Below are 23,719 nucleotides of genomic sequence, written 5' to 3' on the forward strand. Positions count from 1 at the left end.
CTCCTTTATTCTAGGTGTCTCTTCCCCGCAACCAAGTGACATGTGTGTAAACATCCCTGCTGACACACGGCGTATCTGTCCCTGAGAATCGACCCCAAACGCGTTGACATTGGATTCATGGAGTCCCTGGAGACTGCGGCAGGCGTGGCCAGCTCTACGGGAGGTCGGGAGGAAGATGCTGCACTTAAGAAATGTACATCGAATGCTGCCAAGACAAGAAGGAGTCCATCAGAGGAAATGGAGGACACGGCGTGGCACCAACACCTGCAGGAAGGCGTGCCCAGAGACATAAAACAAGGCTCCGGCTCAGGGAAATCAGTGAAATTAGAGGAGTCGCCGGCCCAAACTGAAGCGCCGTTGGCCATAAAAACGACTGTCAAACTCAGAGTTGCTCCGTCCTTGGGTGTCTCACACAGGAAGTCCCCGAGTTCACCTGAACGACAGGGGATGGAGCAGCAGCAGTCCGACGCCAATGCGAAGGGGGAGCCAAAACCACAAAAGCCTGGGAAGTACGTGTGCAATTACTGTGGACGGGCCTGTGCCAAACCCAGCGTGCTTAAGAAGCACATTCGCTCGCACACCGGGGAAAGGCCCTACCCGTGTGTTCCCTGCGGATTCTCCTTCAAAACCAAGAGCAATTTATACAAACACAGAAAGTCCCACGCTCACTCGGTCAAAGCTGGCACGGCGCCGTCCTCGGAGCAGGGCTCCCACAACGTCAACATGGATCAGGGGTCTTTCGAAGGGGAAGGAGAGTTGTTCTCAGATGTTGATCAGAGCACGGACACGGACGAGGACACGCTTAACGATCCTCTGCTGCTTCTGGACTCTCCGGCGGAGGGATCGGATCACACCGCCGTGAAAGTACTGAACCTCGTTTCTCAGAAAAAGGCATCCGCAGTATCGTCGACGTCAGCTCAGGATAGTTCCTCTCAGTCCCCTGAAATCAATGAACCTCTTGCCACCAGTGAGGCTAACAGCGCAATGCAATCTTGCACCATCAAACAAAGACTCGCACTTCGGCTGTCGGAAAAGAGAAGTAGTGACTCCGAACATAATCTGTCCCTTCCGAGTCAGTCGAGTAAAGGCAGCACGGACTCTGGCTACTTTTCCCGATCCGAAAGCTCGGAGCATCAGAATGGCCCACCAAATGCTAATGCCAAATCCTATCAGGAGATAATGTTCGGGAAGTGCTACAGGCCGACCCCAAAGCAGACCTCAGCTTACACAGATCCAGGTGAATACACGGCAGGACGTTCGGAGAAAGGAGTTTCCCGTGTTTTCACCCAGGAAAAAGACACTATTGAGTCCATCAGAATAAACACAAAGTCCTTTATGAGTGAAGCGGCGAAAGAGGCCGAGATGGACAGCGGCTCCGACCTGGGGCTGCTCCTCAGGAGCAACTCAATGCCGACAACCTCGGCAGTCAGCCTGACGATGCCTCAGGCGCTCAGGGGCAGCCACTCGTTTGACGAGAGGGCGAGCAACGCTGGCATGAGGAGACTAAGACGGCAAGCTGCTTTTGAGCTCTCCTCCCATGAGGGCCCAGCAGATACCGACGGCCATGGCAGGATGAGCGAGATTAGCATGACACCTGCTGGACCGGAAATGGAAAATTACCCCTCTGCGGCATCGAGCATGACCCAGCAGAGGCAGGCGATAGAGTTGGCTACGCGGAAGCGTCGGAAAGAAAAGCGGGAGGAGGAGGACTTGCCGGGTCAGTATGCGACGCAGAATGAATTGTGTGAAGAAATGTATGATCTGAGTACGGATTATGACACAAAGCATCTTGGCGTCATGAAAGGACGTCTTACGGGTACACAGCTGGACAGGATTGACATGGACACGTCAGTGACTCACGAAGTGTGCACTCGAAAAACCTTAGGAAACGTCATTTCAGTTATCCAGCACACTAACTCCATCAACAGGCCTTCTGCCGAGCACACAGACTCTTCTTACAAGAGTCACAGGCAAAGGCAGGAAGCCTTTTCCTCCTTTCAGTCCATTGAGGAGACGTATGACATGGAAAGGTGTGACAGTCGACTCAGGCACTCGTTTCAAATCGGGCCCAAACTTGTGCGCCAGCCCAACATTCAAGTACCCGAGATCAGGGTCACTGTGGAGCCGGACAGTCCGGAGAAAGCTCCAGACGTTCCGGTGAAGGAGCCGGAAAAGCACGTGGAAGAGTTTCAGTGGCCACAAAGGAGCGAAACTTTGGCTCAATTCCCCCCGGAAAAACTCCCGCCCAAAAAGAAGAGGTTGCGCTTGGCCGATATCGAGCACTCGTCCGGAGAGTCAAGTTTTGAGTCTGCTTGTACCAGCCTCTCCCGCAGTCCCAGTCAAGACAGTAATTTATCTTACAGCTCCGCCTTCTCCTTCGACAGGGAGGAGAGCCTAAAGCTCATTTCTCCGGCCAGGCAGGATGAATTTGGCAAACCCCTTGAGCTCTTAGCCGTGCCGGGAAGCGGCCACTCGCTATCCGTGCTCAATCAGCGTCAACAACATGAAATGAGACGCTCCTCCTCAGAGCAGGCGCCTTGCAACTTGCGCAAGGAGTTCCCAGAGGTGCGCAGCGTATCATTTGACTACGGCAGCCTTTCTCCCACATCCAAAGTTAGCTCTACAGACCTGGGGTCTAGCTACCTGGCCGCAAAGGAGAGACGAAGGACCAACTTGGTGCGACAGGAGTCACTGAGCATGGACACGGAGGTCTCACACGTCACAACGCAAGTGTTTCTGCAGCACCTTACCGGCGCCCCACCTCTGCCGCACACTTTGCCCATTTTTTCAACAGGAAGTACATTTCCCCAGCTTCCTCATCCGAGCTTGTCAATTCCTGTTAGAATCCAGACTCATGTGCCAAGTTACGGCAGCCTCACCTACACGTCGGTATCCCAAATCTTTGACAATCAGTACAGCAGAGTCAATCCCTCACAGAGTCAGACTTCACGCTCGCCAGCGAGCCCCGACTGCCTCAGCAAACCTGCTGGCGAAGCCCTTGATCTGTCCTCAGCTAAGCTGAAGACGGGCATCCCCCTCTCTCTCACCTCCCGGACTATCTCAACCACTAACGCGTCCAGCAGCAGTGCAAACAAACGCATGCTGTCGCCTGCCAGCAGCCTAGACCTCATTTTTGAGGTCAAGCAGCAAAAGCGGGTGAAGGAGGAAAGACTGTTTGGGCAAATTGTGGAAGAGCTGAGTGCGGTGGAGCTGGGCAAATGTCATTTGGGTGAGGAGAAGCTGCACACTGCACAGAGTGACTCACACAAGTGCAAATTTATCACAGTCGGGCATAAAACGACGGAGGCCTGCGACCATGGCGGAGAGTCGGCTATGGAGAGCAGCTGCCAGGATATCAGCTCGCCTCCGTATTCCGCCTCGCTTGTCTGCGAAATGAAAGAAGTTGGCACCGACAAACAAGTGCAGATGGACACGGGGGCACAGCCGCTCTCCACTCCAGACATCCTGATCTCAGAAGCCGAGCATCCGGGACCGCTATCTCCCTTTCCAAGTCTTCGCACGACCACAGGTGTGAGCTGGTGTTATCTCAGCCACACCAAGCCCAGCTGCTCCCACGGCAACGCTCCTTTCTCCTCCGTCTATGCCACCTGGTGCGTGAGCGCCCGCAACCCCAACCCGCCGGAGCTGAGCACCGGTGCCGCGCTGGCCTTGCTGAGGTCCAAACAGAAGGGGGGTGGGATTATATACTCCGTGGCCGCCATGTGTCAGCCTGGCAACGGAAAACTGGTCTCATCCCTCATCCTCTGGCGGCAGACTTTTGAACAGGTGAGGAGAATAAACCTCTTTGAAGACTTATATAAACAATATACATTTTTAATACAATAGTCTTATCGAGATAATAGGCCCTTTTCTACCTAAAGTTTAGGACTTTAGGTTCCTGGAACCTCTATTTACTGGTTCCTGTAGAAAGGTGCGGTTTGTATTTCTCAGTTCCTGGTAGTTTCTACATACTAGGCCGATGACGTATGGTTTATTATGTTTCTACATGCGTACATAAACCGACCATATTTGGTCATATGTATTTTACTACAGCGTAAATAAATGAAATACAAGGCAATAATGTACAAAATAATAGGATTTAAAATCCAAGTTTACCAAAGTGTTCATAAAAAGTCCGGTTTTTGTCCCCAATGTCCAACAGGCAGAAAGTCGTCCTCTAAGTAAATGATGACTTCATGAGAGTCAGGCAGTTCCTTTTGGTCCATTTCAGATGTAAATAACTATATATAAATATTAAATGTCCGTTTTTATCTCACGCCGTCAACATCGGATATAGCGTTAACTAGTTAGCATTAGCATTAGCATTAGGTTCATTACACAAATGGCATGTAAGTGACTACTTTTACAACAAAGGAAAAGGTAAACATTTGATGTGATTTACTTTTGTTCCACTCGCTTACAGCCTCCGTTATTTCACATTTATCCAACAAAGTCAGAGAATTAATCAGTCAATCCATCAAAGTTGACTTAATCACGAGTGTCTCAAAGGGCTGCACAAGCCACAACTCAGATCCCACGTCAGGGCAAGAAAAAACTAAACCCAATGGGATGACAATGAGAAACCTTGGAGGGGACCACAGATGTGCTTACCGACCTCGAAGCAATTTCATTTGGTACATGGTGTAATGGTAAGTGTGACCAATAGATGGCAGTCACACATAAGATATATGTGTAGACCGTATTTTTCAGACTTAAAATCCTTTCATTTTTTCATAAATCGACAGTGCGCATCATAACCTGGTGCGCTTAATGTACGGAATAATTCTGGTAGTGCTTAACAACCTCGAATAAACTTTATTACATGGTGTAATGATGAGTGACCAGTAGATGGCAGTCACACATAATATATATGTGTAGACTGCAATATGATGCCAGTAAACACCAAAACTTTAAATGTTCCATTTTAAATAAAGGGCCGAATGAAAGCACTAAAACATACCGGTGTAGTGAGTTGACATTATTCACCCAAGGAACTTCAGTTATTAGAGCGTACAAATTTTAGGGACCTGAGTTAAACCGATCAGTGTTCAAGATCACAGCCCGCACTTCGAAGCTACCAGGAACCTTCCACAAGTCCCACCTCGCTAGCAGGAACTAAAAATAGTTCCTGACAAACCTAATCTGGTGTAAACACAGGCAAACCTTTATTTATCCGGGGTTTGACTTGCCGTATTTTTCGGACTTCAAATCCTTTCATTTTTTCATAAATCGATAGTGCGCCTTAAAACCCGGTGCGCCTAACGTATGGAATAATTCTGGTAGTGCTTAACAACCTCGAAGCAACTTTATTTATTACATGGTGTAATGATAAGTCACCCATAGATGGCAGTCACACATAAGAGATACGTGTAGACTGCAATAAGACGGCAGTAAACAACATCAAAACTTCAAATGTCCCATTGAGAATAAAGAACATTACACACGGCGCTCAAAAATTTGTCAACATGTTTTGGTACGACTTTGAAGCCGCACCGCTTGATGGATTGTCGGCTACCGTAGTCAGAGATACAAGTATTACTAAAAATAGCACCCATTAGCAGACATATTATCTTGCATTTTGTTTCACAATATTATGCAAAACCAACTTTTCTTACCTTCCGGTACCTGCTGATGTGTATTTAAGATCTGCATAAATCCTGAAAATGTTCGCACCTCCGTCTTTGTAGTTTGTGCCGATGCCATAGTCGATAAGCTTCCACTTTTTCTCTATCTTCTTGTTTTTGTGACATTCATCCTCCACTCTTACCATTTCTAATATGAAGTAGTGTAAAGTTCTTACTTATATCTGTCAGTAAACTCGCCGTGAAAGCACTAAAACATACCGGTGTAGTGAGTTGACATTATTCACCCAAGGAACTTTAGTTATTAGAGAGTACAAATGTTAGAAACTGTGTTCAACCGATTATTGTTTGAGAGCACAGCCCGCCTCTCGAAGGTACCAGGAACCTTCCGCAAGTCCCACCTAGTTAGCAGGAACTAAAAATAGTTCCTGACAAACCTAATCTGGTGTAAACACAGGCAAACCTTTATTTATCCGGGGTTTGACTTGCCGTATTTTTCGGACTTCAAATCCTTTAATTTTTTCATAAATCGATAGTGTGCCTTAAAACCCGGTGCGCCTAATATACTGAATAATTCTGGTAGTGCTTAACAACCTCGAAGCAACTTTATTTATTACATGGTGTAATGATAAGTCACCCATAGATGGCAGTCACACATAAGAGATACGTGTAGACTGCAATAAGACGCCAGTAAACAACATCAAAACTTTAAATGTCCCATTGAGAATAAAGAACATTGCACACGGCGCTCAGAAATTTGTCAACATGTTTTGGTACGACTTTGAAGCCGCACCGCTTGATGGATTGTCGGCTACCGTAGTCAGAGATACAAGTATTACTAAAAATAGCACCCATTAGCAGACATATTATCTTGCATTTTGTTTCACAATATTATGCAAAACCAACTTTTCTGACCTTCTGGTACCTGCTGATGTGTATTTAAGATCTGCATAAATCCTGAAAATTTACGCACCTCCGTCTTTGTAGTTTGTGCTGATGCCATAGTCGATAAGCTTCCACTTTTTCTCTATCTTCTTGTTTTTGTGACATTCATCCTCCACTGTTGCCATTTCTAATATTAAGTAGTGTAAAGTTCTTACTTATATCTGTCAGTAAACTCGCCATAAAAGCACTAAAACATACCGGTGTAGTGAGTTGACATTATTCACCCAAGGAACTTTAGTTATTAGAGAGTACAAATGTTAGAAACTGTGTTCAACCGATCATTGTTTGAGAGCACAGCCCGCCTCTCGAAGGTACCAGGAACCTTCCGCAATTCCCACCTAGTTAGCAGGAACTAAAAAAAGTTCCTGACAAACCTAATCTGATGTAAACACAGGCAAACCTTTATTTATCCGGGGTTTGACTTGCCGTATTTTTCGGACTTAAAATCCTTTCATTTTTTCATAAATCGATAGTGCGCCTTATAACCTGGTGCGCCTAATATACGGAATAATTCTGGTAGTGCTTAACAACCTCGAAGGAACTTTATTTATTACGTGGTGTAATGATTAGTCACGGTGGCAGAGGGGTTAGTGCGTCTGCCTCACAATACGAAGGTCCTGCAGTCCTGGGTTCAAATCCTGGCTCGAGATCTTTCTGTGTGGAGTTTGCATGTTATCCCCGTGAATGCGTGGGTTCCCTCCGGGTACTCCGGCTTCCTCCCACTTCCAAAGACATGCACCTGGGGATAGGCCCCTCCCACCTCCAAAGACATGCACCTGGGGATAGGCCCCTCCCACCTCCAAAGACATGCACCTGGGGATAGGCCCCTCCCACTTCCAAAGACATGCACCTGGGGATAGGCCCCTCCCACCTCCAAAGACATGCACCTGGGGATAGGCCCCTCCCACCTCCAAAGACATGCACCTGGGGATAGGCCCCTCCCACCTCCAAAGACATGCACCTGGGGATAGGCCCCTCCCACCTCCAAAGACATGCACCTGGGGATAGGACCCTCCCACCTCCATAGAATTGCACCTGGGGATAGGCCCCTCCCACCTCCAAAGACATGCACCTGGGGATAGGTTGATTGGCAACACTAAATGTGAATGTGAATGTTGTCTATCTGTGTTGGCCCTGTGATGAGGTGGCGACTTGTCCAGGGTGTACCCCGCCTTCCGCCCGATTGTAGCTGAGATAGGCGCCAGCGCCTCCCGCGACCCCGAAAGGGAATAAGCGGTAGAAAATGGATGGATGGACTAAAAATAGCACCCATTAGCAGACATATTATCTTGCATTTTGTTTCACAATATTATGCAAAACCAACTTTTCTTACCTTCTGGTACCTGCTGATGTGTATTTAAGATCTGCATAAATCCTGAAAATTTACGCACCTCCGTCTTTGTAGTTTGTGCCGATTCCATAGTCGATAAGCTTCCACTTTTTCTCTATCTTCTTGTTTTTGTGACATTCATCCTCCACTGTTGCCATTTCTAATATAAAGTAGTGTAAAGTTCTTACTTATATCCGTCAGTAAACTCGCCGTGAAAACACTAAAACATACCGGTGTAGTGAGTTGACATTATTCACCCAAGGAACTTTAGTTATTAGAGAGTACAACTTTGAGGAACCCGGTGCGCCTAATGTACAAAATAATTCTGGTTGTGCTTACCGACCTTGAAGCAATTTTATTTGGTACATGGTGTAATGATAAGTGTGGCCAGTCATACATAAGAGATACGTGTGGACTGCAATATGACGGCAGTAAACACCAAAACTTTAAATGTTCCATTGGATTCCCTGCCAAAAGCTTCTTTTAGCTTATCTGGGGTACCCTTTCACTCACCACCATCCTTAAATGGATATTCATTACTGTTGTAATATGTAATATGGTGTTGTGAATAAATAAATGAATAAAATAAAAATGAAGGGCCAAATGAAAGCACTAAAACATACCGGTGTAGTGAGTTGACATTATTCACCCAAGGAACTTTAGTTATTAGAGAGTTCCCGTAAGTAAGCATCTTTTCACAAGTTGTATGAAAATGGTACTTTTGTGTTGGGTGTGTAACTTCCACACACAAGCTACTAATAAACAAGATCATGAATTACCATGAATTGATTAACGTGGACCCCGACTTAAACAAGTTGAAAAACTTATTGGGGTGTTACCATTTAGTGGTCAATTGTACGGAATATGTACTGAACTGTGCAATCTACTAATACAAGTATCAATCAATCAATCAATCAATCAAATCACCAAAACCCGCTGGGGGCCACAACATCCCAGTCAGACATGATGAAAACTAGCAGTCCAAAGGTTTCCCCCAGCAGCAAGTTTGTCTGGCGAGACCCAACAGAGTCACGTTACGTGGTCAATAAGGAGTCCGCTCGGAGAGCTTGTTCACAATATGTTTGCTCGCCCCAATCAGCCGCCGAGGAAACCGGAGCCCAAAGAGACGGACGCCAACCCCGGGAAGAAGAAAGAGGGCGGCTTCAGACTGAAGGCCGCCAAGGAGGAGTGGAAGGAGAGAGAAGCCACCGCCGGCCAGACGGCGCCGACTCGCGTCAAGATATTCGAGGGAGGGTGAGTCAACAGGCACGCACGCTACATCCCAGACCCGTCCTCACGCCGCCGTCTGGTCAGGTACAAATCCAACGAGGACTACGTGTACGTCAGAGGCCGGGGCCGAGGGAAGTACATCTGCGAGGAGTGCGGCATCCGCTGCAAGAAGCCCAGCATGCTGAAGAAACACATCAGGACCCACACGGACCTGAGACCCTACATCTGCAAGGTCTGCAACTTTGCCTTCAAAACCAAAGGTGAGCGCTCAACATTTCAAGTGCCGGAGGCAGGTGAACCCAATTAAACCTCAGGGAAACTACAACAAACCCACAGCTGCACAAACAGGACCTAAAGGAGTACAAAACTAACAGAAATAACAAAACATGATCCACAGGGATTAATTTGGTTCACCTGCTTCTGGTTAGTGGTTGACAACAGGTGAGCGTTGTCCACCACTAACCAGAGGCAGGTGAACCCAATTAATCCCTGTGGAAACTAAAAAAAACGCAAAGGTGCGCAAACAGAAATAGTATGAGAGTCCAGTCCATAGTGGATCTAACATAATAGTGAGAGTCCAGTCCATAGTGGATCTAACATAATAGTGAGAGTCCAGTCCATAGTGGATCTAACATAATAGTGTGAGAGTCCAGTCCATAGTGGATCTAACAAAATAGTGAGAGTCCAGTCCATAGTGGATCTAACATAATAGTGAGAGTCCAGTCCATAGTGGATCTAACATAATAGTGAGAGTCCAGTCCATAGTGGATCTAACATAATAGTGTGAGAGTCCAGTCCATAGTGGATCTAACATAATAGTGAGAGAGTCCAGTCCATAGTGGATCTAACATAATAGTGAGAGAGTCCAGTCCATAGTGGATCTAACATAATAGTGAGAGTCCAGTCCATAGTGGATCTAACATAATAGTGTGAGAGTCCAGTCCATAGTGGATCTAACATGATAGTGAGAGAGTCCAGTCCATAGTGGATCTAACATAATAGTGAGAGTCCAGTCTATAGTGGATCTAACATAATAGTGTGAGAGTCCAGTCCATAGTGGATCTAACATAATAGTGAGAGTCTAGTCCATAGTGGATCTAACATAATAGTGAGAGTCCAGTCCATAGTGGATCTAACATAATAGTGAGAGTCCAGTCCATAGTGGATCTAACATAATAGTGAGAGAGTCCAGTCCATAGTGGATCTAACATAATAGTGAGAGTCCAGTCCATAGTGGATCTAACATAATAGTGAGAGTCCAGTCCATAGTGGATCTAACATAATAGTGAGAGAGTCCAGTCCATAGTGGATCTAACATAATAGTGAGAGTCCAGTCCATAGTGGATCTAACATAATAGTGAGAGTCCAGTCCATAGTGGATCTAACATAATAGTGTGAGAGTCCAGTCCATAGTGGATCTAACATAATAGTGAGAGAGTCCAGTCCATAGTGGATCTAACATAATAGTGAGAGAGTCCAGTCCATAGTGGATCTAACATAATAGTGAGAGTCCAGTCCATAGTGGATCTAACATAATAGTGTGAGAGTCCAGTCCATAGTGGATCTAACATGATAGTGAGAGAGTCCAGTCCATAGTGGATCTAACATAATAGTGAGAGTCCAGTCTATAGTGGATCTAACATAATAGTGTGAGAGTCCAGTCCATAGTGGATCTAACATAATAGTGAGAGTCTAGTCCATAGTGGATCTAACATAATAGTGAGAGTCCAGTCCATAGTGGATCTAACATAATAGTGAGAGAGTCCAGTCCATAGTGGATCTAACATAATAGTGAGAGTCCAGTCCATAGTGGATCTAACATAATAGTGAGAGAGTCCAGTCCATAGTGGATCTAACATAATAGTGAGAGAGTCCAGTCCATAGTGGATCTAACATAATAGTGTGAGAGTCCAGTCCATAGTGGATCTAACATAATAGTGTGAGAGTCCAGTCCATAGTGGATCTAACATAATAGTGTGAGAGTCCAGTCTATAGTGGATCTAACATAATAGTGAGAGAGTCCAGTCCATAGTGGATCTAACATAATAGTGTGAGAGTCCAGTCCATAGTGGATCTAACATAATAGTGTGAGAGTCCAGTCCATAGTGGATCTAACATAATAGTGTGAGAGTCCAGTCCATAGTGGATCTAACATAATAGTGAGAGTCCAGTCCATAGTGGATCTAACATAATAGTGTGAGAGTCCAGTCCATAGTGGATCTAACATAATAGTGTGAGAGTCCAGTCCATAGTGGATCTAACATAATAGTGAGAGTCCAGTCCATAGTGGATCTAACATAATAGTGAGAGTCCAGTCCATAGTGGATCTAACATAATAGTGTGAGAGTCCAGTCCATAGTGGATCTAACATAATAGTGAGAGTCCAGTCCATAGTGGATCTAACATAATAGTGTGAGAGTCCAGTCCATAGTGGATCTAACATAATAGTGAGAGTCCAGTCCATAGTGGATCTAACATAATAGTGAGAGTCCAGTCCATAGTGGATCTAACATAATAGTGTGAGAGTCCAGTCCATAGTGGATCTAACATAATAGTGAGAGTCCAGTCCATAGTGGATCTAACATAATAGTGTGAGAGTCCAGTCCATAGTGGATCTAACATAATAGTGAGAGTCCAGTCCATAGTGGATCTAACATAATAGTGAGAGTCCAGTCCATAGTGGATCTAACATAATAGTGAGAGTCCAGTCCATAGTGGAGCCAGCAGGAGACCATGTTGAGTGGAAACGGGTCAGCAGCACAGAGACGTCCCCAACCGATGCACAGGCGAGCAGTCCACCCCCGGATCCCGACTGTGAGGGACAAACTGTAAAAATGAATAAGTAATCCACTTGTTCATTTACTGTTAATATCTGCTTATTTTCAGTTTCAACATGTTCTATCTACACTTCTGTTCAAATGTAATAATCACTTATTCTTCTCTTCTTTGATACTTGACATTAGTTCTGGATGATACCACACATTTAGGTATCAAACCATTACCAAGTAGTTACAGGATCATACATTTTTTTGTTCAAATAATGACAATAAATACATGTTTTTATGTGACCCCCTTCATTTAAAAAAGTGGCATGTGGACCACCTGGTGTAGGACAGGTTAGGTGACATTTAGACACGCTGGACATACTTGCCAACCCACTCACCAAATTCAGCGCCTCTACCGGAAACTTCCCGGGAGAAATTTTCTCCTGAAAATCTCCTGAAACTCAGCCGGAGCTGGAGGCCACGCCCCCTCCAGCCCCATGCGGACCTGAGTGGGGACAACCTTTGTCACCTGCGCTTCCCCACAATACAAACAGCATGTCTGCCCAACCACGTCACATCTATGGACTTAATAAAACACTGCACACACAATGAGACGCAGCAGAAGAATGAGGAAGTCACAGCCATGGCGACGCCATCGACCAGCAAAATAAAGAAATACGCTTGCAAGTTCCAAAACGAATGGAAACAAGAATTTCAGTTCATCCAGGAGAGTTGGAAGGGGAGGGGGTGTGTTGTCCGTACATTTTGTAGAACAGACTTCTCGGTTGGACACTGAACTGATATATTCAGCCATGAACGGTCAGTCAACAAAGTGTCCGCAGCGCAGCTTGGTTCACAACCCAGTATTATGGCCCACCTCACAAGATGGTGACCCGATGGTGTAACTCAGGGGTAGGGAACCTGTGGCTCTAGAGCCAGATGTGGCTCTTTTGATGACTGCACCTGGCTCTCAGGTAAATCTGAGCTAACATTGCTTAACACGATAAGTCATGACTGATTCCACTTGTAATCAAAGTGTTAAAAATAACGTTCAAAATATTAAACATGCTCATGCATTTGAATCCATCCATCCTTTTTTCTACCGCACTTTATTTATTATTGTTTTTTTTTAGGGCTTGCCCTCCTGGGGGTCCTTCAGACCACCAAGCACCGACATGAAAGCCTGTTTCAGGGTTACGATATTTTTTTTATTTTTCAATAAGTCTCTCTTTTTCTCTTCCGTTCTCGCTCGCACTCTGGCTCCAGCTCCAACCCTGTCTCTCCTCCTGGCTGCTGCTTATAACAGAGCGGCAGGTGATTAGATAACAAGGCCCGGGTGGGCCGTCTACGCACCTGTAGCTGATTTCAAGTCCGGTCCTGGCACACCCTGCCTCGCTGCAGGCCCACAGGCCACGCCCCTTCCACAGTTAGCTTCAGATTATCAATGTCATTACAAATAATAAGAGACTTATTATATTCTAGTAATGTTGGTCTTACTTAAAAATGCACACGTTTAGGTGTGTTCAGTGTTGGAAAAAAATGATATAGCTCTTACGGAAATACAATTTAAAATATTCGGATTCTTGGCTCTCTCAGCCAAAAAGGTTCCCGACCCCTGCTGTAACTTATGCTGAGACAAAGATGGCTAAGCTGATAGCTGGAAGCAACATCCCGTTCTCATTTGTGGATGTCTACAACAATTCCGTGTAGGATATGTTCCCGGATTCGGAGATCGCTCGCTAATACGCAAATGGCAGAACAAAGGTTACTCAAATAGTGAAAGCTAAGTGTTGTTTTTTTTTTTAAGTAACCAGCAAGCACAGTACAGTTAGTAAAACAACTGTGTTTTTATTACTGTGTATTTGATAGGTGCCGTCGGAAATTAAACTATTTCTTTTATTTATATATATAATAATAAGATGAATATATATAGCTAGAATTCACCGAAGGTCAAGTATTTCATACATATATATATATATATATATATATATATATATATATATATATATATGTGTATGTATGAAATATATATGAAATACTGAATTTGGCGAATTGTAGCTGTACATATAGTCCTCCCCTCTTAACCACGCCCCCTAACCCCCCACCTCCCGAAATCGGCGGTCTCAAGGTTGGCAAGTGTGTGTTGGGACTAAGTCCACATTTAAATGTTTCTTTGCCAGCACAAAGATTGAAGAGAGGTGTGGCGAGGGCAGAAATAGCCCAAAGTGTTATTTTGATGTTTGCAGTGAGAAAAGGAGGCCATCTTGACACAAGATGCTGAGTTAGCAGGCCGGGAAGAAAAGGCAGCAGCAGCTATTTAAAGCTTCCACGCCATCAGACGATTTGTTTTGTCACTTCATCTTCTTTTTACATCCTCCCCTCCGACACTTTCTCTGTGCAGCTTCGGCTTCTTTGAAATGTTTCTCCCTGGCAGACGTGAAACATGAAGGCCCTTTTCTTTCTTTGTTGAAGGAAACCTGACCAAACACATGAAGTCCAAGGCGCACATGAAGAAGTGTCTGGAACTTGGCGTGTCGGTGACCACGGATGAGGCGGACATACACGAACACGGTGAGAACTTCCCGTATCGCCTTCATTGGCCGGCGTGATACACTGCCGATACTACTTTTTCACATCCGATACTGGAGCTTGGAGTGTTGTCCTTCCTACAGCCTGCGATACGAGCAGGACTGCTTGTGTCGCACATGATACCACACACAAGTAAACACTTCAGGAATGCTTATATCGCACATGACATCACAAACAAGTAAACACGCTGCAAGACTGCTCATATCGCACATGATATCACACACAAAAAAACACTGCAGGACTGCTTGTATCACACATGATATCACACACAAGTAAACACTTCAGGAATGCTTGTGTCGCACATGATATCACACACAAGTAAACACTTCAGGAATGCTTATATCGCACATGACATCACAAACAAGTAAACACGCTGCAAGACTGCTCATATCGCACATGATATCACACACAAAAAAACACTGCAGGACTGCTTGTATCACACATGGTATCACACACAAGTAAACACTTCAGGAATGCTTGTATCGCACATGATATCACACACAAGTAAACACTGCAGGACTGCTCGTATCACACATGATATCACACACAAGTAAACACTGCAGGACTGCTCGTATCACACATGATATCACACACAAGTAAACACTTCAGGAATGCTTATATCGCACATGACATCACAAACAAGTAAACGCTGCAGGACTGCTTGTATCACACATGGTATCACACACAAGTAAACACTGCAAGACTGCTCGTATCGCACATGATATCACATACGAGTAAACGCTGCAGGACTGCTCGTATCGCACATGATATCACATACGAGTAAACGCTGTAGGACTGCTTGTATCGCACATGGTATCACACACAAGTAAACACGCTGCAAGACTGCTCGTAACGCACATGATATCACATACGAGTAAACGCTGCAGGACTGATTGTATCGCACATGACATCACAAACAAGTAAACACTGCAGGACTGCTCGTATCACACATGATATCACATACAAGTAAACGCTGCAGGACTGCTTGTATTGCACATGATATCACATACAAGTAAACACTTCAGGACTGCTTGTATCACACATGATATCACACACAAGTAAACACGCTGCAAGACTGCTCGTATCACACATGATATCACATACAAGTAAACACTTCAGGACTGCTCGTATCACACATGATATCACACACAAGTAAACACTTCAGGACTGCTCGTATCACACATGATATCACACACAAGTAAACACTTCAGGACTGCTCGTATCACACATGATATCACACACAAGTAAACACGCTGCAAGACTGCTCGTATCACACATGATATCACATACAAGTAAACACTTCAGGACTGCTTGTATCGCACATGATATCACATACAAGTAAACACTTCAGGACTGCTCGTATCACACATGACATCACAAACAAGTAAACGCTGCAGGACTGCTTGTATCACACATGGTATCACACACAAGTAAACACTGCAAGACTGCTCGTATCGCACATGATATCACATACGAGTAAACGCTGCAGGACTGCTCGTATCGCACATGATATCACATACGAGTAAACGCTGTAGGACTGCTTGTATCGCACATGGTATCACACACAAGTAAACACGCTGCAAGACTGCTCGTAACGCACATGATATCACATACGAGTAAACGCTGCAGGACTGATTGTATCGCACATGACATCACAAACAAGTAAACACTGCAGGACTGCTCGTATCACACATGATATCACATACAAGTAAACGCTGCAGGACTGCTTGTATTGCACATGATATCACATACAAGTAAACACTTCAGGACTGCTTGTATCACACATGATATCACACACAAGTAAACACGCTGCAAGACTGCTCGTATCACACATGATATCACATACAAGTAAACACTTCAGGACTGCTCGTATCACACATGATATCACACACAAGTAAACACTTCAGGACTGCTCGTATCACACATGATATCACACACAAGTAAACACTTCAGGACTGCTCGTATCACACATGATATCACACACAAGTAAACACGCTGCAAGACTGCTCGTATCACACATGATATCACATACAAGTAAACACTTCAGGACTGCTTGTATCGCACATGATATCACATACAAGTAAACACTTCAGGACTGCTCGTATCACACATGATATCACATACAAGTAAACACTGCAGGACTGCTCGTATCACACATGATATCACATACAAGTAAACACTTCAGGACTGCTCGTATCACACATGATATCACATACAAGTAAACACTTCAGGACTGCTCGTATCACACATGATATCACATACAAGTAAACACTTCAGGACTGCTTGTATCACACATGATATCACACACAAGAAAATAGGCAGCCGGATTGCTCGTGTCGCACATGATATCAAACACAAGTAAACACTGCAGGACTGCTCGTATCACACATGATATCACAAACAAGTAAACACTGCAGGACTGCTCGTATCGCACATGGTATCACACACAAGTAAACACGCTGCAAGACTGCTCGTATCGCACATGATATCACACACAAGAAAATAGGCAGCCGGATTGCTCGTGTCGCACATGGTATCACACACAAGTAAACACTGCAGGACTGCTCGTATCGCACATTACATCACAAACAAGTAAACACTGCAGGACTGCTCGTATCACACATGGTATCACACACAAGTAAACACTGCAAGACTGCTCGTATCACACATGATATCACACACAAGTAAACACGCTGCAAGACTGCTCGTATCGCACATGATATCACACACAAGAAAATAGGCAGCCGGATTGCTCGTGTCGCACATGATGTCACACACAAGTAAACACTTCAGGACTGCTCGTATCACACATGATATCACATACAAGTAAACACTTCAGGACTGCTCGTATCACACATGATATCACATACAAGTAAACACTTCAGGACTGCTCGTATCACACATGATATCACATACAAGTAAACACTTCAGGACTGCTTGTATCACACATGATTTCACACACAGAAGTAATCAAGCTGCAGGACTACTCGTATCACAGATAATATCACAAACAAGTAATTAGGCTGCAGGACTTAATACATGATATCACAAACAAGTAAACATGCCGCAGGACTGCTTGTATCGCACAAGACATCACATAAAAGTAAAACATGCTGCAGAATTGCTTGTATCGCACATGATATCACACACAAGTAAACACTGCAGGACTGCTCGTATCACACATGACATCACACAAAGGTAAGCATGCTGCAGGACTGCTTGTATCGTACATGATATTACACACAAGTAAACAGGCTGCAGGACTGCTTGTATCGCACATGATATCATAAACAAGTAGACACGCTGCGGGACTGCTTGTATCGCTTGTTTTACATGAAAATGTTTTTACGCTGAAATTGGACCAATATCAGTATCGGACTGCACACAGTTTTTAAGAAGAATGAAAACATTTTCCTTCTGCAAAGTTGTCCAAGTGTGTTTTTGCAAAGTTGTCCAAGTGTGTTTTTGCAAAGTTGTCCAAGTGTGTTTTTGCAAAGTTGTCCAAGTGTGTTTTTGCAAAGTTGTCCAAGTGTGTTTTTGCAAAGTTGTCCAAGTGTGTTTTTGCAAAGTTGTCCAAGTGTGTTTTTGCAAAGTTGTCCAAGTGTGTTTTTGCAAAGTTGTCCAAGTGTGTTTTTGCAAAGTTGTCCAAGTGTGTTTTTGCAAAGTTGTCCAAGTGTGTTTTTGCAAAGTTGTCCAAATGTGTTTTTGCAAAGTTGTCCAAGTGTGTTTTTGCAAAGTTGTCCAAGTGTGTTTTTGCAAAGTTGTCCAAGTGTGTTTTTGCAAAGTTGTCCAAGTGTGTTTTTGCAAAAGTGTCCTAATGTGTTTTGTCCCTGAAAGCAGACGAGCTGCCCCTGAAGTCCAAAGCCGAAGACGCGGCGGCTGCCACCAAGCACCAGTTCTCCGACGCCGAGGACTCGGACGAAGACGCGGACGAAGTGGAGGAGGACGAGGACGAGGACGAGGACTACGAGGGCGACTCCACCCCCAAGCTGCGCTCCAGAAGCAGCAGTCCGGCACGCATGTCCGGCAGGTGTCCGGGCTCGGAGCAGAGGGACAGGTGTGTAGAGGAAGACTCTCTGGGCGCGCTGACCCCGGACCAGGCCGTCTTCCTCTTGGACCCCTACTCCTCCTGTCTCCTGTCCCCCGGCTGGGAGTCTCCCGTCCGGGAGCCCTCCCCCTCCCGCCTGTGCTACCCCTCGCCGAGGAGGGAGTTGTCTCCGCGGGGACGCTCCTCGCCCCGCTGGGACGCCGGCCCGCCCAGGCCCGGCTCGCCCGGCTTCTCGCCCATCCGGCACCTCTCCCCCATGGCGATGGAGAGACCCGCGTCCCCCGGGGGCGGGGCCGAGCTGGGCGGGCAGCGGGGCAGGCAGAGGGTGGTCCTGCGGGCCGTGTCCCCACGAAGGGGGTCCCACCAACACCGGGGGCTCGGCGATAAGAGCCGACAGCACGCCAAGATGGACGCCGCTCAGCAACAAGGAGGCTGCCACATGGATTTGGTAGGTTGCATCTTTTACTCCTTTTTACAGTACAGAACCTTTTTTACAGTACAGAACTTGTTTTACAGTACAGAACCTTTTTTACAGTACAGAACTTGTTTTACAGTACAGAACCTTTTTTACAGTACAGAACCTTTTTTACAGTACATAACCTTTTTTACAGTACAGAACCTTTTTTACAGTACAGAACCTTTTTTACAGTACAGAACTTGTTTTGGCCGGAATGGAGGTGGCAGGTTTTTATCGTACATGTTGTTGTTTTTACAGTGCATTACTGTAAAGTTGAAAAATGGAAAAATTGTCATTTTTATAACTTTTTCTTCCATAATTGAGGTGGCAGTTTTTTATCGTACATTGTTGTTTTTACAAATTGAAAAAAGGAAGAATTGTCATTTTTATAACTTTTCTTTTATAATTCTGGTGATTGAAGTATCATTTTGTTTTGTTTTTCTTTCACCGTAAATTTAGTTGTTTTTACAGTCCATTACTGTAAATTGAAAAACAGAAGAATTGTCATTTTTAAAACTTTTTTTCATAATTCTGGTGACTGAGGAGCCACTTTTTTAACCATAAAATCTACAATAATTTTTACAGTGCTTTTACTGTAAATTGAAAAATGGAAGAATTGTCATTTTTATAATATTTTTTTCATAATTGAAGTGGCAGTTTTTTTTAAACCATATTTAGTCATTTTTACAGTGCATTACTGTAAATTTGAAAACAGAAGAATTTACATTTTTATAATTTTTTTTATAATTCTGGTGACTGAACTGGCAATTTTTTTTTACCGTAAATTGAGTAGTTTTTACAATGTTTTACTGTATATTGAAACATGGTACATCTGTTATTTTTACAGTAAAATTCGGCTTTAACCATAAAATCTACAGTCATTTTTACAGTGCATTACTTTAAACGGAAATTTTTTAAATAAAAAATTTACGGTAAAATTCTGCTGACTAACTTGCCAGGTTCTTTTTTTTAACCACTAAATCCACAATAATTTTTACAGTGCATTACTGTAAATTGAAAAATGGAAAAATTGTCATTTTTATAGCTTTTTCTTCCAAAATTGAGGTGGCAGTTTTTTATCGTACATTTTGTTGTTTTTACAAATTGAAAAAAGGAAGAATTGTCATTTTTATAATTTTTCTTTTATAATTCTGGTGATTGAAGTATCATTTTGTTTTGTTTTTCTTTCACCGTAAATTTAGTCGTTTTTACAGTCCATTACTGTAAATTGAAAAACAGAAGAATTGTCATTTTTAAAACTTTTTTTCATAATTCTGGTGACTGAGGAGCCACTTTTTTAACCATAAAATCTACAATAATTTTTACAGTGCTTTTACTGTAAATTGAAAAATGGAAGAATTGTCATTTTTATAATATTTTTTTCATAATTGAAGTGGCAGTTTTTTTTAAACCATATTTAGTCATTTTTACAGTGCATTACTGTAAATTTGAAAACAGAAGAATTTACATTTTTACAATTTTTTTTATAATTCTGGTGACTGAAGTGGCAATTTTTTTTTACCGTAAATTGAGTAGTTTTTACAATGTTTTACTGTATATTGAAACATGGTACATCTGTTATTTTTACAGTAAAATTCGGCTTCAACCATAAAATCTACAGTCATTTTTACAGTGCATTACTTTAAACGGAAATTTTTTAAATAAAAAAATTACGGTAAAATTCTGCTGACTAACTTGCCAGGTTCTTTTTTTTAACCACTAAATCCACAATAATTTTTACAGTGCATTACTGTAAATTGAAAAATGGAAAAATGGTCATTTTTATAGCTTTTTCTTCCAAAATTGAGGTGGCAGTTTTTTATCGTACATTGTTGTTTTTACAGTGCTTTACTGTAGTTGAAAATCGGAACAATCGACATTTTCATAAAAAAAAATTCATATTTGACGTGGCAGTTTTTTATTGTAGATTTAGTCGTGTTTACAGTGCGTTACCGTGGAAAGAAAAGTAGTACTAGACAATAAAGTACAGATCCAGTTTTTTCCCAGTAAAATGGTCTTGTATCCGACTTGATTGATGACGCTGGTGTTGCCTTCAAGGACCCAAGGAGCCCGCCCGCCTGCGGCCTCCCGAGCGCGGCGTCGAGTCGGCAGCAGCAGAACATCCTGAGCCACCTTCCTCTCCACTCGCAGCAGCGAGCCCACAACCTGCTCCCCGTCCTGCCCGTGGGAGGACTCCAGGCGCCCCCCTCGTCCCCTCCCTTGGCGCCCAGTCCCCCGAGCGCCCCGGAGGAGGACCCCGGGGTGCAGAGTGCCAACACTGACATCACGGACGGCGGGCAGGAAGAGAACGTTCGGACTTGCTTGAAAGCCATCGCCTCCTTAAAGATCAACAGCGAGGACCCCCATTAGAGGCCCCGCCCCTTTTTCCTCCCATTTGAGGCAATATGATGGGACTTACCTGTGGGACGCTGGCTGCACTCGGGTGCAGGTGCAATATGAAGTATTATTACGCCTTTGTTGTCACCTTGCAGTTTGCATAGGATTGCACATCACTGATATTTCTAGATCCTAAACAGTCCTTCTCAGACGCATACAAAGGCTGTATTTGAACGTAAATAGACTGTTGTTCCATGTTCTCATATCCACGTGATGCAGTAGTCAGTCCACTAACTCTTTGGAGCAGCAACAACAAAATCCACGGCTCCGCGACGAGGGTTTGTGCCTTTATTTTGAAGGAGGTGGCGGTACGGTGGAATGGACGCAGCTTGATTTTTGTGGTGGTGCTTTTTATCTTGCATGGAGTTTGCTGCTGCACAGAACATAGAAGATAATTGCCAAACGTGTATTTATATATTAGGACGTAAGCACTTATTGATACTGCTACTATTTCTATATGCTGTTATCTCTACTTATGCAGCGAGCCACGCCACGCTTTTGATATCACCTCTTTTTCGCGCCTCTTTTCTCTCTGCTGAAGAAAAAAGAAAAAGAAAAAAGAAAACGAAAGCCCGCGAGAAGTATTTCTAGTATTTGACGATGCACTTTGTTACGTTGACATCTGGACGGTGAGGAGGGAAACATGGCTTTATGTTCTCTTGGCGCTTCGAAAACATTCCACTTCTTTTTTGAATATATAAATGCAAATATATTGGATGGTTTTCATATGTATAAATATATATACATATATATATATATATGTATACAGACACACACACACACACTTATATATACTGTATATATACAAATATACACACATATATACACATTAACATATACATGTATACAAATATACACACATAAACATTATTATATATATATATACACACATATCTGTATATATATATATATATGTATGTATATATATATACACATAACATATATATACATATAAACTATGTATACACATATATACATGTATATATATATATACATACAGTGTATATATATGTATATATGTATTTGTTTATAGATATATATATATATATATACATATACATGTACACACACATATATGTATATATATATATATATATATATATATATATATATATATATATACACAGTATACACACACACAAACACACGCACACACACATAAATATGTATATATATATGTATATATATATATATATACATGCACACACACACACATACATATATATATATATATACATACATACATACATATATATAAATGTCAAGAGCTATTGTAGGATGTAAGACAGAATAGTATTCCTAAAACGGTGAAGATGTGGAGAGGTCAGTTTGTGTCTTCAGTATAAAAGTTTTTTGACACTAAATTCAGTCAACAACATTTGTTTGAGTTTGAATTTAACTGTTTTTTAAAATCAAATTTTCCTGACAATTTTAACTACATAAAAAAATATTTTCTGCACCCAATTTTTTTACACTGAATTTTTGTTCCACTGGATTTTAATACGATGTATTTTAACAAACTAGATTTTTTTTTTTTTTTTTTTTTTTTACACACACATTTTTCAATTCTGCATATCGCACTATAATTCCAATTAAATTATGCTGACAATTTTGTTACATAAAAATTTGGGGCAAAAAGTGTGTGTTGAAATTTATTTTTTTTAATTCAGTGCATAAAAAAATCAGGATGAAAAGATTCAGTGCAGAAATATTCTTTGCTTCAAAACTCAAGACCCACTTCAGGTAAATTGAATGAAATGATGAAATGAAATTGTCATCTAGGTTTAATAGAAATACAAGTGAAGAATTCAGTGTCCAACAACACAAATGAGTCTCCATGGTAACAAGCATGGAAATTAATTTGTCCAATTAGTGATTGTACCTTCAAGCAATTGAATCCTAATAGAGTGCAAGACCATCTGCAACCAACAGGGGCGCCGCTGAGTCAGCTTTTGAAAAGTTTTCTCCAAAGTTGATGTTTTAAAGCTTTTCTTGTCAATTATATTGATTTGTTGTGTTTTTAAGAATCTGTTCTCATTGTTTAAGTGTAACATTAACCGAAAAAAAAAGAAAAAATTACAAGATTTCAACAAAAAATGAACAAACAATTGATGTTTTCCTCGTTTTACAACCTGAAGTCCTGGTTCACAGTGTTTTTATTCCTACTAATGATTGCTGCCTCAGGTGGAGGTGGACATAAGTGCTCATTGGTTTATCGCTCACAATACCAACCAGACCCAATGGAAATGTTTTTGCAAAAAAGGAAGTTTTTCATTTAAAAATATGTTGCTTTCAAAGTTAGAGGATGAAAAGAAGTTTACAAAATTCTAAATATTTTTGTTAAGATAATGAGAGGCCTCGACATATGAAACAACA

General features: G+C 42.9%; 1 protein-coding gene across 3 annotated transcripts in view; it reads left to right on the top strand.

The window, feature by feature from the left end:
- hivep2b (HIVEP zinc finger 2b) overlaps nucleotides 1-22,195 on the top strand; it is a 34,608-nt gene extending 12,413 nt beyond the window's left edge. For 2 of the 3 annotated variants that reach the window (XM_061896336.1, XM_061896337.1), the window contains exons 2-7: nucleotides 15-3,786; nucleotides 8,957-9,111; nucleotides 9,172-9,347; nucleotides 14,325-14,423; nucleotides 18,279-18,937; nucleotides 21,005-22,195. In XM_061896336.1, coding sequence (XP_061752320.1) covers nucleotides 118-3,786; nucleotides 8,957-9,111; nucleotides 9,172-9,347; nucleotides 14,325-14,423; nucleotides 18,279-18,937; nucleotides 21,005-21,316 — 5,070 coding nt within the window. In that variant the 5' untranslated portion in view covers nucleotides 15-117 and the 3' untranslated portion in view covers nucleotides 21,317-22,195. The remainder of the gene's footprint in view (nucleotides 1-14; nucleotides 3,787-8,956; nucleotides 9,112-9,171; nucleotides 9,348-14,324; nucleotides 14,424-18,278; nucleotides 18,938-21,004) is intronic. The other variant, XM_061896338.1, reaches the window with a different exon arrangement.
- Nucleotides 22,196-23,719: the final 1,524 nt, after the last annotated feature.

Source organism: Nerophis ophidion, linkage group LG03, assembly GCF_033978795.1.
Source record: "Nerophis ophidion isolate RoL-2023_Sa linkage group LG03, RoL_Noph_v1.0, whole genome shotgun sequence".
NCBI lineage: Eukaryota > Metazoa > Chordata > Actinopteri > Syngnathiformes > Syngnathidae > Nerophis > Nerophis ophidion.